The 13,945-nt window shown below is 44.7% G+C and overlaps 1 protein-coding gene across 1 annotated transcript in view; it reads right to left on the reverse strand.

Moving 5' to 3' along the window:
- Positions 1 to 9,522: 9,522 nt before the first annotated feature.
- Positions 9,523 to 13,945, reverse strand: part of LOC124788831 (zinc carboxypeptidase-like) — a 97,007-nt gene continuing 92,584 nt past the window's right edge. The window contains exon 8 of the mRNA XM_047256113.1: positions 9,523 to 9,731. Coding sequence (XP_047112069.1) covers positions 9,523 to 9,731 — 209 coding nt within the window. The remainder of the gene's footprint in view (positions 9,732 to 13,945) is intronic.

Below are 13,945 nucleotides of genomic sequence, written 5' to 3' on the forward strand. Positions count from 1 at the left end.
TTACTGCATTTTTATATTTTTTCCTTTCATAATGGAATTATTAATCACTAAGTGAGGTAAATATTCATTACGTCGCACGTCATACCGGGCATGTAGTACTGTAATCTATACTTTATCCAAGATTTGCAAGTAAGAAGTTTGCCAAATCATAATTCCTTGGGTGGGAACTCAAAATGGCTCTGAGCACTATGGGACTTAATTTCTGAGGTCATCAGTCCCCTATAACTTAGAACTACGTAACCCTAACTAACCTAAGGACATCACACACATCCATGCCCGAGGCAGGATTCGAACCTGTGACCGTAGCGGTCTCGCGGTTCCAGACTGTAGCGCCTAGAACCGCTCGGCCACTCCGGATGGCAGGTAGGAACTAATGTGGTAGGATAGAGACTGTGAACATATCAATGTCTGGATGTACACTCACAATCCTTTGGGTAAAAACTTTTCCAAGTTATCGAATTTCGGCTAAAATTTAGTCTCTTAGGCTTTAAGCCGAGACTAGAGATACAGTATCACTAGATATAAACAGCAACATACTTTCGTAACTAATAAAATTTTCTAAATGTCCAAAAATAATGACAATACTATTTGAGCGGTGTCGCACATCGGTCAAGCAAAGGTATGAGTGAGTCGTCATTCTAGTGTTACCAAAACGAGAACTATGCGGAATTTATATATATATATATATATATATATATATATATATATATATATATATATATATATATTTGCTTGACAGAGTAAGAGGGTATGGACAGTGACAGAGTGAGATAGAGACGGGTAGGCATCAAGAAGTGAATCTCTGGAAGTAATTGTGGTCACCGACAGAGAGCGTGCCGCTGCGAGACTAGCCGTCCCTCTCGGCATGTAGACCGAGGACAGTGCGTGGACTCTGCGACTGGACGCGAGGCGGACGGTATCGTGACAGAAACCTAGTCCGTTGGTAGCAGCGTCACAGGCCTAGATTGCGCTGCACGTGTCTGGAATGCATCCACCATGAATGGTGAACACTGGAGCTGGTGATCGACTACGTCATGTAACCAAACGGTAGGCTAACCTCGGGAATCTTCAAAAGGTGTTGTGAAGATATAAGCAGGAGTATCAAAATAAATTCATTAAAGGGTACGAGCACTAACAGTGACGTGGTAGAGCACAGTGTAACTGTTCAGCGGTGTTGTATTTATTCTGGGCTTCTGAATGTCAAATAAAGTGTTTTGAAGTACTTCTTTGACAACCAGTAATCATCCAGTATGTTCCACTTCCGACAATCGGTGTCTCATTTCATCTCAGTAATATATGCGAAACATATGTATCACTACGATGCATATCTGTGATCGTGGATGCAATCCCACAGGTAGAAGTAGTGGTCACAATGAAAAAAAAAAAAAAAAAAAAAAAAAAAGATTCTGAAACATCGTAAAATACCACAAGTATCGCAAATCTCGAAGAATGCCTTGTCCGGTTCTGCAACGTAGGACCTCTCAGGTGCATAGCCCTGTGTGACATGTATAAATATAATAGTATTAATCATTTTTACTTCTGTGTATGAGGATGAGAACACAGACTAGATAATAAATGATGTTTCAAAGTATTAACATTAAACGATATTAATTCCTCACACATTGTCTGGCGTGCAGACAATGGCATTGGTGGATGAGGTCGTGCGTTTGCTAAGTGTTCTTGCACTACCGTGTGAAATATTGGATTTCTAGCAGTAAAATTGCCGTGGAGATAGACTTATGGTTCTTTAATGCTAGGACTTTATCATTTTCCATCAAATTGCACATAAACCTAGACCATGTCGCAGCCGCTTACATCATTGTTAAAACTACTAAAATGAAAAAAAAGACATAGATACTAATAAAATATATATTCAAGAAATCACATAAATTATGAATAGACACTTACATATAAATAATAATTTCTGCTTGGCAGTACATTAATATAAATGACTACGTCGATGAGCCTTTTAAATCTGCCTATGTTCAGTATGTAAGAAAATGTCTCGACTTACAGAACAATGAGAAAATGCGTCGGTACATAAACAGATTACCTCACCACTCCGGGAAGAGCTAGGGGAGAAGAAGTTGAAGTATAATATTAAAACGTCTGCTATTTTCTCACCGCAGTAACATGTTGTTTATCGATAGCGCTTCGTATCGTATTTTTGACAGCTCGAAAAAATTATATTATCGCTTTCGCGTGCAAATGAGTCATTCAACATGTCAGCATAATTTTAATTGATGAGAAATGAGCTAGCCTCGATCCCCGCCACACCTTCCAAATTTTGAATTTCCCACAAGGGATGAGGACTGTATTACACATGAGAACTGACTTGTTTGAACTTCCCAACCCCGCCAAAATGGAATTTTCTTCAGAAGGCTATTGGGAAGGAGAGTTAGTACTTAACCTCCCTTCGAAAATGAAGACATTCAAGACGGAGCACAAGCTACGACTGTTTCAAGGATGGTGAAGGAAATCAACCGTGTTCTTCCAAAAAACAATCCTAGCACTTTCAGGAGTGATTTAGGGAAATCACGGAAAACCTAAATCAGGATGGTCAGATGCGGATTTGTACCACCGTATTCCCTAATGATAGTACACTGTGATGATCACTGTGTCACCTCGCTCGTTCAGAGAGTTAGGGACCAGGGATGGAATCGAGAAGGTAATAGGAGAACTGGGTTAACTACTTTCACCTCTGACGTTACTACTGAAAGGTGACAGGCCCTTCTGGTCCCTCCAGTCTAGCTGGAAGGCCCAGTCCTTTTTCATTCATTTGTTTTTTTTTTACTTCTTTTCGCAATTCAACATGCATTTTCTCATTTAGTTTCTGTTATGGAACAGGAGGCATGAGACGGTGATTCAGCTCACATTACCTGTACGTCTAGGGAATTTAATCGCTGAGGGGACGGATTTCTTTTCTCAGCACTACGTTTCGCCCGCTATAAGCGGCGGTTGCATTCGGTCGGAGTCACGTGAAGTTGGCACCAGACTTACGAGAAATACACATTCTTTTTCGGAGGTATTGGTAGATATGCTATAGTTTTAGAGTTCTCTGCACTAAATTTAAATAGTTCTGCAGAATTTTGTGAAGAAAACACTAGTAATCGGGAATGTTTTAATGTTGTGAAAAAGATTGTTAGCCAGCTTGCGAAAATAAAATTGTGGTCTGATTTGTTAGCAGCTACAAGACCTTGCCCATACTGGTACTTCCCTCTCTCTAGCTTTGCATGGATCAACGGAACGTTATTACCCGGTATATCATTTTCATAACTGGAATTGATGCTAATGTTAATGTCTTCGATGATGTTACCAGTCGGAGACGTTGAATGCAGAAACAATAGAATCAGGAATATCTGAAAAAGTAAAATTATGACTACAAAAATTTAAAAATATATTAGAGGAAAGTCGTCAATAAGTGTACTGACGGAGAGCCGTTAATGATACGAATAATCAACGGCACTGCAACTTAGCTCGAATACCTTTTAAAACATCCTTTACTAAAGTATTACTGCATTATACACCTAGAGTCACTGAATGGAAAACCTTAAATAAGCAGCGTGTTATGCCACCAGTTCTGAAATGTGTGAATAAACCTAGAGCCACGACATTAACTACACGAGGATTCTGAGGGTCCTGTGAATTGTTGGACTTCGAGTATGGAGGACTTGGATTTGTCCTACATTGTGAGATGCAATATTTACGGAGGGAATACAGCTTGAAACTTGACAGATGCTGTTTCTGATTTTTTTAGAACGGGAAAACACGCTATCTGAAAATGAATCCTGTGACATGACAACAAGCAACTGTACTTGGTATTTTTAGTTGAACTTAGTTGCCACATCAAAGTCTAAATTTAAAACTGGAAGGGAAAAGCACCAGTCCATTTAAAATTATATTTAAACTGATTATCTCTGAGTCATAAAATGAGAATTCGAGTGAATTTCCATATCTGAAACAAGAGAGTGAATGAACTGCTGATAACAGCTGTTCGACCAAATACACTCCTGGAAATTGAAATAAGAACACCGTGAATTCATTGTCCCAGGAAGGGGAAACTTTATTGACACATTCCTGGGGTCAGATACATCACATGATCACACTGACAGAACCACAGGCACATAGACACAGGCAACAGAGCATGCACAATGTCGGCACTAGTACAGTGTATATCCACCTTTCGCAGCAATGCAGGCTGCTATTCTCCCATGGAGACGATCGTAGAGATGCTGGATGTAGTCCTGTGGAACGGCTTGCCATGCCATTTCCACCTGGCGCCTCAGTTGGACCAGCGTTCGTGCAGGACGTGCAGACCGCGTGAGACGACGCTTCATCCAGTCCCAAACATGCTCAATGGGGGACAGATCCGGAGATCTTGCTGGCCAGGGTAGTTGACTTACACCTTCTAGAGCACGTTGGGTGGCACGGGATACATGCGGACGTGCATTGTCCTGTTGGAACAGCAAGTTCCCTTGCCGGTCTAGGAATGGTAGAACGATGGGTTCGATGACGGTTTGGATGTACCGTGCACTATTCAGTGTCCCCTCGACGATCACCAGTGGTGTACGGCCAGTGTAGGAGATCGCTCCCCACACCATGATGCCGGGTGTTGGCCCTGTGTGCCTCGGTCGTATGCAGTCCTGATTGTGGCGCTCACCTGCACGGCGCCAAACACGCATACGACCATCATTGTCACCAAGGCAGAAGCGACTCTCATCGCTGAAGACGACACGTCTCCATTCGTCCCTCCATTCACGCCTGTCGCGACACCACTGGAGGCGGGCTGCACGATGTTGGGGCGTGAGTGGAAGACGGCCTAACGGTGTGCGGGACCGTAGCCCAGCTTCATGGAGACGGTTGCGAATGGTCCTCGCCGATACCCCAGGAGCAACAGTGTCCCTAATTTGCTGGGAAGTGGCGGTGCGGTCCCCTACGGCACTGCGTAGGATCCTACGGTCTTGGCGTGCATCCGTGCGTCGCTGCGGTCCGGTCCCAGGTCGACGGGCACGTGCACCTTCCGCGGACCACTGGCGACAACATCGATGTACTGTGGAGACCTCACGCCCCACGTGTTGAGCAATTCGGCGGTACGTCCACCCGGCTTCCCGCATGCCCACTATACGCCCTCGCTCAAAGTCCGTCAACTGCACATACGGTTCACGTCCACGCTGTCGCGGCATGCTACCAGTGTTAAAGACTGCGATGGAGCTCCGTATGCCACGGCAAACTGGCTGACACTGACGGCAGCGGTGCACAAATGCTGCGCAGCTAGCGCCATTCGACGGCCAACACCGCGGTTCCTGGTGTGTCCGCTGTGCCGTGCGTGTGATCATTGCTTGTACAGCCCTCTCGCAGTGTCCGGAGCAAGTATGGTAGGTCTGACACACCGGTGTCAATGTGTTCTTTTTTCCATTTCAAAGAGTGTATATTGAAAAACACAAAAATTTCGAAGTTCATTTCAAATTCGCTTTCATCAATTTCAAACCCAATTTAAGTTAGTCAACAAAACAAAATGCCGATTTCTAGTCATACTGAAAGAGAGCTGATTAATTTAGAAGCAATTTAGTAGTTAAAAATGAAATCTGATAAGCTTTCTTCATATCTAAATGATTCTGTCATAATTAATTTTTGGCATTCATTACGCAGCAAACATTTCCTAGAGCTAAGAACATTTGCACATTGTTATATAGCCCTATGCCTCTTTGAGACGATATACAGATGAACACAAGGCTTTTCATGTATGACATTTATTGAGAGCAAAACAACGTCACTTATAAAGGACTCATATTAATGGTATGTAAGGTCCCTGAGCTGTGACAGATATTGTTTAAATATATTAATTAAAACGTTAATTAAGTCTACAATCAAACTTCGTTTCATACTTTCGAACATCGGCTGAGAGTCCTAGTGAGCAGAGGCAACCGACAACTTGCAAGTTCTCTCTCTCTCTCTCTCACACGCACATATACACACAACACACACACGTACACACACTTCGAATCCCAAATCTGGTCCAGAGCTATGTTCTTCACCAAACGACACTCTCTGGCAGGTGTGGCGCCATAAGCAGTGTCCACGGCAGCACTCATCCTCCTCACCCTCTCATCAAACAGATGATTTCCGACTACTGATGACTGGTGCTATAATAAGCGTGTGTATTTGAGCTGGCCTAAATCAATGAACTTAATTCCGTGGGTCAGTTGGTCTTTTACCTCGTCTAAGCGAACAAGATCCTACCCCTATCCCAGTTTTCCAACGCTGACAATAAACGTATGAAGGTACTAAAGGTGCTTGACTTGTATGACTCATTTGAACTCCTCGTGAAAAAATAGGTCTTGCTAAATTTTCGAAAGTCCCACTCCGTATCGAATACTAAAGTAACAGGAGACCGCGAAAGACCATTGTAGCGAGAGCTTTCTTGAAATCCGATACTTAGTTGTAGCAAAGAGTATCAAATTAAATTAAAGTTGTTGTAATACTGGGGTTGTCAGAAGTCGGATACATAGCACAGTCGACACGATGTGTGCCGACGTGTAACTACGTCCACCTATCACAACTGGGAAAGCGAAGCTCAGCCTCCTATGGAAAAGCTACATTATTGCAACTATGAACGATTACCTCCACAAGGAATTACATAAGGTTTTTTCATAAAATTCTTGGACTATTATCCAGAACTGTGGTTGAAACTGTCATCAGAACTCTGGTGGTATTTCATATATTTTGTGTAGTGAAAAATGGGTCCCTCATTATTGCAATTATCTCATGAACTATCACATGCACAAAAAATTTCATTAAGATATTTTGTCGAGCTCTTGGGGAGCTATTCAGAATTGTGATCACAGCTTTATTTCCCCAAGTTGGTAAAAAAAAAAAAAAAAAACTTTTCACAACATTAAAATGTTCCCGATTACTAGTGAACTTTCGTGAAAGTCTGCGTAACTACTTAAATTTTCCGCAGAAAACTCTAGAAAACTCTAGAACAATGGCGTACCTATGAAGAACTCTGAAAAAAAAAACATATATTTCTCTAACGTTGGGTGGCAACTTCATCAGACTGAAAGTCGGGAACCTTCCTGGAAGGAAGCGAGGACAAATAGTTGAAAGCACAAAGATCCTCAGAGTCACAGTTCGTGTTTTAAGTTACCGCTGCGCTGCCTAGACTCGGCCCCAGCGAAACCGCCTTACAGCTCTCCCTCTGTGTCGCTGGAAGCCACTTGCTTGTTCCAGCAGGCGGGTTGCTGGGCTACGGTGTCCGCACTCCTTCGTGTGTTAGAACTGTAAGTAGGCTGTTTAGGTTTTTATGTTAGTAACGCCACGTAGTGCTCTGTATGAAAATCGCTGACTGCGCTGTGTGAAGTCTGTGGCTGGTTGGACTCATTGTTGGAATATTCGCTAATGTAGTGTTGGACAGTCAGGTGTGAACAGCGCGTAGCGTTGGGCAGTTGGAGAGGAGCCGCCAGCAGTGGTGGAAGTGGGAAGAGAGATGCCAGAGTTTTGAGAGGTTACTATGAGTGGACGATCTGGACGTGTGTCCGTCAGAAAAAGGAGATTTGTGTAATTGGATGCCAGACTTTGAACGCTATTAAGGTAAATACATTGTTTGTTCTCTATCAAAATCTTTCATTTGCTAACTATGCCTATCAGTAGCTAGTGCCTTCAGTAGTTAGTATCTTTTATTTAGCTAGCAGTACTGGCGCTCGCGGTATTGCAGTAGTTCGAGTAACGAAGATTTTTGTGTGGTAAGTGTGTGTGTGTGTGAAATCTTATGGGACTTAACTGCTAAGGTCATCAGTCCATAAGCTTACACACTACTTAACCTAAATTATCCTAACGACAAACACGCACACCCATGCCCGAGAGAGGACTCGAACCTCCGCCGGGACCAACCGCGCAGTCCATGACTGGAGCGCCTAAGTCCTATCGGCTAATACCGCGCGCCTTGTGAGGTAAGTGATTCATGAAAGGTGTATGTTATTGTTAGTAAGGGCCATATTTTTGTAGGGATTATTGAAAGTCAGATTGCGTTGCGCTAAAAATATTGTGTGTCAGTTTAGTGAAGATTAGAATAAGTAAAGAAAGAAATGTCTGAGTACGTTTAGTTTTTCTCAGCTGTTTGAAAATCAAATAACGCAAGAGTTTTTCCAGCACTGTCATTCTTTACATACAAAGGGGAAGTTTCAGAATTCGCAGAAATATCCCTTGGGATCTACGGGACGTCCGCTGGAGTGGTTCCACACGTAAGGCCAGCAGATTTTCATTGCATCCCGCACTCGAGTTCTCCCACGCGTGGGCGTATGTTTGGTGGGTCCACTGTTACGTCTGCCCATGTTCAAAGCTGCCTTTTGGTTTTGGCGGAACGCCTTGACATTGATACAGCGCGTCTTTCTAGTGGGGGCAGAGCGCGTTTGAGTCAGGGACTTGACCGGTGCCAGTTTGTTGCTACGTTAAGATTGGCGACGGAATGGGTTCCCTTGTTGTGGTGCGAAAGACCGAAAATCAGACTCACTTCTCATTGGTCGCAGCGTAAAGTCGTCTTATGTCTTCTCTATCCACGCACACATTCGCGCAGAGATGTACTGGTCCGGATACCTGGTCGAAAATTAACTTTTGACGTAGCCACGGATTAATCGTGCTCCACTCTGGAGTACAGCTGACGACACTTGCAGCTGCGGTGTCGTCTCCATGTATCCGTCGGCTTCGTGTCACACGTCTGCCGTTTTGGTAACGTGTCGCAGCAACGGCAGGTAGAGTATTCTGAGCTACATTACCAGCACTTGCTACCTTGTTGTCATCTGCAGTAGCCACACACAGCGCCTCTCTGTTCACCTGCAAAGCCATGTGTTCTGTATCTGAGGTCAGTCACTGTTTCAAGTTAGGCAAATACTACGTTAATATTAAGTGCCCTCCACTCACGGTAGCGTCAACAGCACGTTTTCTGCAGTCAAGGTAGGAATGCAATCGTGTATTGTTAACAAACCATCAGAAATTCTTGCCCATGTTCAAGATTTTTGTATAACCTGTCGCTCTAAAATTCTGGTCAAAATGCAAGTCTTAATTTTGTGCTTACGCAAATAAATATATTTGTTATAGATTAGCACATTGTCTTCTTGGTTCGTGATCATAATTTAACTTCATTCCTCAGCTCACACATTTTGAAGCGGTTGTCACATAATTTCTGTAGCAGTTGTTTGAGAAATTAGCCACCATGATTGCTAAAGTAAAATAGCGACACGGTATCAGTATTCTTCCTCTTGAGGGCGGCGGATATCAGAATTATTCGCTTTTTGATACTGACAAATGTAAGTCAGTCGCCCTAAATAGGAACCACCACAGGCTAACTTCCAGTGAGCACGATTTGAGTACAAAAGACAGATCTCTGTTTCTGTATTACTGCTGCACTGCAAGTATAGTTTATAGTTAACTATAAAAGGGAAAATAAAGTATGGTATAAATATGTCAGACACAAATTATCGTGAGAAGCTTATTTATTTATTATTTATGGATACAACAAAACAGACACTAGTGCTTCCTTGAAGATTTTCTGGAGTTGGTGAGTACGTCCTGCAGGATGGAGACCAGGCTGTCGAACGCCTCCTGGCAGGTCGGGACGATCTGGTCGGCAGGCAGCAGGAAACCATACTGGCCCTCGTCCCTCAGCTCCCAAGCAAAGTTGTACTGGTTGCCGTTGACGCCTTGCATCCAGTCGATGCTGGTTCCCGACGTCGGATCTGCCAAAAACATAGTCACAATCAAAGCTCACCAAGAGTTATCTCAGTTGTCTGGTTACTTATGCTGAGGTAAGATCGATGTCACTCGATGGACGAGGTGTAATTAAATTTTGTTTCTTAATCATTATGATACACTTCATGTATTCTCGCTTGTTAATAAATATTCTCATTCAATAATTCCAGTACAAGAATTAATGCGTTCAGCTTTTCGGCTGTATCTATGTATCACTCTGAATCTAACTTCATCTCTTCCTCGCTTTCAGTCATGCGTGTCCGAAACAAAGCACCCAGCAACCTGGTCTGATTGAAAACTAAGCTGCGTTGAAGTGGACATTAAAGCTTTCTGTGTTATCATCGGCGTAGCTTTCCTGATGGCCTTACTCCAGCTACATATATCTTATCCATTAGCAAACAATTACATCTGTCCCATTTTCAGTTCTCATACAGCTTTCCTCATCCTTTTCTGTTTCCTCCTTACAATTCTTCTAGTTTCATCCCATTATTTATTGCTCTTTCGAAGACCAGATAACATTTTATCTAGTTTTAATTCCTTTTGTACCGCTTCTAAGAATTTCCGTTAGTATACCATTAATTTCATCCGGCATGAACATTATTGTACATTACTGTCATAAACGTATCGAATACTATATTGTTATTATTATCATTTATTTATTTTTGTTTTATTTCGCTGAAGTCATCTAGAACCACATTAAGTATTGCTACATTTGGTAGAAAACTGAGCTCTTTTTGAAGCCAAGATTTCTTCATACTTCTGAATATGCTTGAAATTTCCTGGCAGATTAAAACTGTTTGCCGGATCGAGACTCGAACTCGGGACCTTTGCCTTTCGCGGGCAAGTGCTCTACCACCTGAGCTACTCAAGCAATATTCACGTCCCGACCTCACAGCTTTACCTCCGCCAGTATCTCGTCTCCTACCTTCCAAGCCCTCAGCCCTCTGCGTATAGGTTCCCAAGTGCGCAGGCATAGTGCGCTTCCTTTACTCATCACTGCAGGACGCTCTGCGTCGTCACCTTCATTGCGTCAGCTGGATAGTGGAACCACGTGAGTGCTGGGGTCGAAAGGTGAGTGTTCGTCTCGTGCCTGGGATACGCTGTTCGAGTGAAACCCGACTGCTTGCAGAGTGTGTGTAGAATGAGTGCTGCTCGTGCGGCTTCGAAAAGCCGTTGCAGTGCTTTACTGCCCACTGAAGTCTGAGGAGCTTCTGATACATGGACTTTTGAAGCTGAAAGAAGTTGCGACACCAGTGATGGCCGCAGAACACGGTATAGGTATATCAGTCAGGTTCCTCTCAGAGTATGTTGATACAACAGCTCCGTTGTATGCAATTACACTCCTGGAAATGGAAAAAAGAACACATTGACACCGGTGTGTCAGACCCACCATACTTGCTCCGGACACTGCGAGAGGCCTGTACAAGCAATGATCACACGCACGGCACAGCGGACACACCAGGAACCGCGGTGTTGGCCGTCGAATGGCGCTAGCTGCGCAGCATTTGTGCACCGCCGCCGTCAGTGTCAGCCAGTTTGCCGTGGCATACGGAGCTCCATCGCAGTCTTTAACACTGGTAGCATGCCGCGACAGCGTGGACGTGAACCGCATGTGCAGCTGACGGACTTAGAGCGAGGGCGTATAGTGGGCATGCGGGAGGCCGGGTGGACGTACCGCCGAATTGCTCAACACGTGGGGCGTGAGGTCTCCACAGTACATCGATGTTGTCGCCAGTGGTCGGCGGAAGGTGCACGTGCCCGTCGACCTGGGACCGGACCGCAGCGACGCACGGATGCACGCCAAGACCGTAGGATCCTACGCAGTGCCGTAGGGGACCGCACCGCCACTTCCCAGCAAATTAGGGACACTGTTGCTTCTGGGGTATCGGCGAGGACCATTCGCAACCGTCTCCATGAAGCTGGGCTACGGTCCCGCACACCGTTAGGCCGTCTTCCGCTCACGCCCCGACATCGTGCAGCCCGCCTCCAGTGGTGTCGCGACAGGCGTGAATGGAGGGACGAATGGAGACGTGTCGTCTTCAGCAATGAGAGTCGCTTCTGCCTTGGTGCCAATGATGGTCGTATGCGTGTTTGGCGCCGTGCAGGTGAGCGCCACAATCAGGACTGCATACGACCGAGGCACACAGGGCCAACACCCGGCATCATGGTGTGGGGAGCGATCTCCTACACTGGCCGTACACCACTGATGATCGTCGAGGGGACACTAAATAGTGCACGGTACATCCAAACCGTCATCGAACCCATCGTTCTACCATTCCTAGACCGGCAAGGGAACTTGCTGTTCCAACAGGACAATGCACGTCCGCATGTATCCCGTGCCACCCAACGTGCTCTAGAAGGTGTAAGTCAACTACCCTGGCCAGCAAGATCTCCGGATCTGTCCCCCATTGAGCATGTTTGGGACTGGATGAAGCGTCGTCTCACGCGGTCTGCACGTCCAGCACGAACGCTGGTCCAACTGAGGCGCCAGGTGGAAATGGCATGGCAAGCCGTTCCACAGGACTACATCCAGCATCTCTACGATCGTCTTCATGGGCGAATAGCAGCCTGCATTGCTGCGAAAGGTGGATATACACTGTACTAGTGCCGACATTGTGCATGCTCTGTTGCCTGTGTCTATGTGCCTGTGGTTCTGTCAGTGTGATCATGTGATGTATCTGACCCCAGGAATGTGTCAATAAAGTTTCCCCTTCCTGGGACAATGAATTCACGGTGTTCTTATTTCAATTTCCAGGAGTGTATATACAACCACTCGCTCACAGAATGATCCATACCTAAAGACTGGAAAATTGCTCAAGTCACACCAATACCCAAATAGGGAAGTAGGACTAATCCGTTGAATTACAGGCCCAAATCACTAACTCGATTTGCAGTACGGTTTTGGAACATATACTGTATTAGAACATTATCAAGTACCTCGAAGAAAACGATTTATTGACATTTAGTCAGCACGGATTCAGAAAATACCGTTCTCGCGAAACACAACTAGCTCTTTATACTCATGAAGTAATGAGTGCTATCGACAGGGGACGTCAAACTGATTCCACATTTTTAAATTTCCAGAAGGCTTTCGACGGCGTTCCTCACAAGCGTCTTCTAACCAAGCTGCGTGCGTGTGAAATATCGCCTCAGTTGTGCGACTGGATTCGTGATTTCCCGTCAGGAAGGTAACAGTTCGTAGTAATAGACGGAAAGTCATCGAGTAAAACAGAAATAATATGCGGCGTTCCCCAAGGGAGTGTTATAGGTTCAAAATGGTTCAAATGGCTCTGAGCACTATGGGACTTAACATCTTAGGTCATCTGTCCCCAAGAACTTAGAACTACTTAAACCTAACGAATCTAAGGATATCACACACATCCATGCCCGAGGCAGGATTCGAACCTGCGACCGTAGCAGTCCCGTGGTTCCGGACTGAAGCGCCTAGAACCGCACGGCCACAACGGCCGGCTGGAGTGTTATAGGCCCTCTATTGTTCCTGATATATGTTAACGACATGGGGGACAATCTCAGTAGCCGTCTTAGATTGTTTGCGGATGATGCTGTCATTAGCGTCTTGTAAAGTCATCAGATGCCCAAAACGAATTGCAAAATGATTTAGATAAGATATCTGTATGGTGCGAAAAGCGGAATTGACCCTGGATAAAGAAAAGTGTGAAGTTATTCATATGAATACTAAAACAAATCCGCTAAATTTCGATTACGCGATTAGTCACGCAAATCTGAAGGCTGTAAATTCAGCTAAATACTATGGGATTACAATTACAAACACCCTAAAATGGAACGATCACATAGATAATGTTGTGGGTAGAGCCAACCAAAGACTGCGATTCATTGGCAGAACACTTAAAAGATGCAACTGGTCTACTAAAGAGACTGCTTATACCACGCTTGTCCGCCCTATTCTGGAGTATTGTTGTGCGGTGTGGGATCCGCATCATGTGGGACTGACGGATGACATCGAAAATGTACAAGGAAGGACAGTTCGTTTTGTTTTATCGCGAAGTAGTGGAGATAGTGTCACAGACGTGATACGTGAACTGCGAAAACATTTGGTTGGCACCCACCTATATAGGGAGAACTGTCCATCACGATAAAATAAGACAAATCAGGGCTCGCACAGAAACATTTAAGTGCTCGTTTTTCTCTCGTGCCGTTCGAGAGTGGAACGGTAGAGAGA

This window comes from Schistocerca piceifrons, chromosome 3 (genome assembly GCF_021461385.2).
Source record: "Schistocerca piceifrons isolate TAMUIC-IGC-003096 chromosome 3, iqSchPice1.1, whole genome shotgun sequence".
NCBI lineage: Eukaryota > Metazoa > Arthropoda > Insecta > Orthoptera > Acrididae > Schistocerca > Schistocerca piceifrons.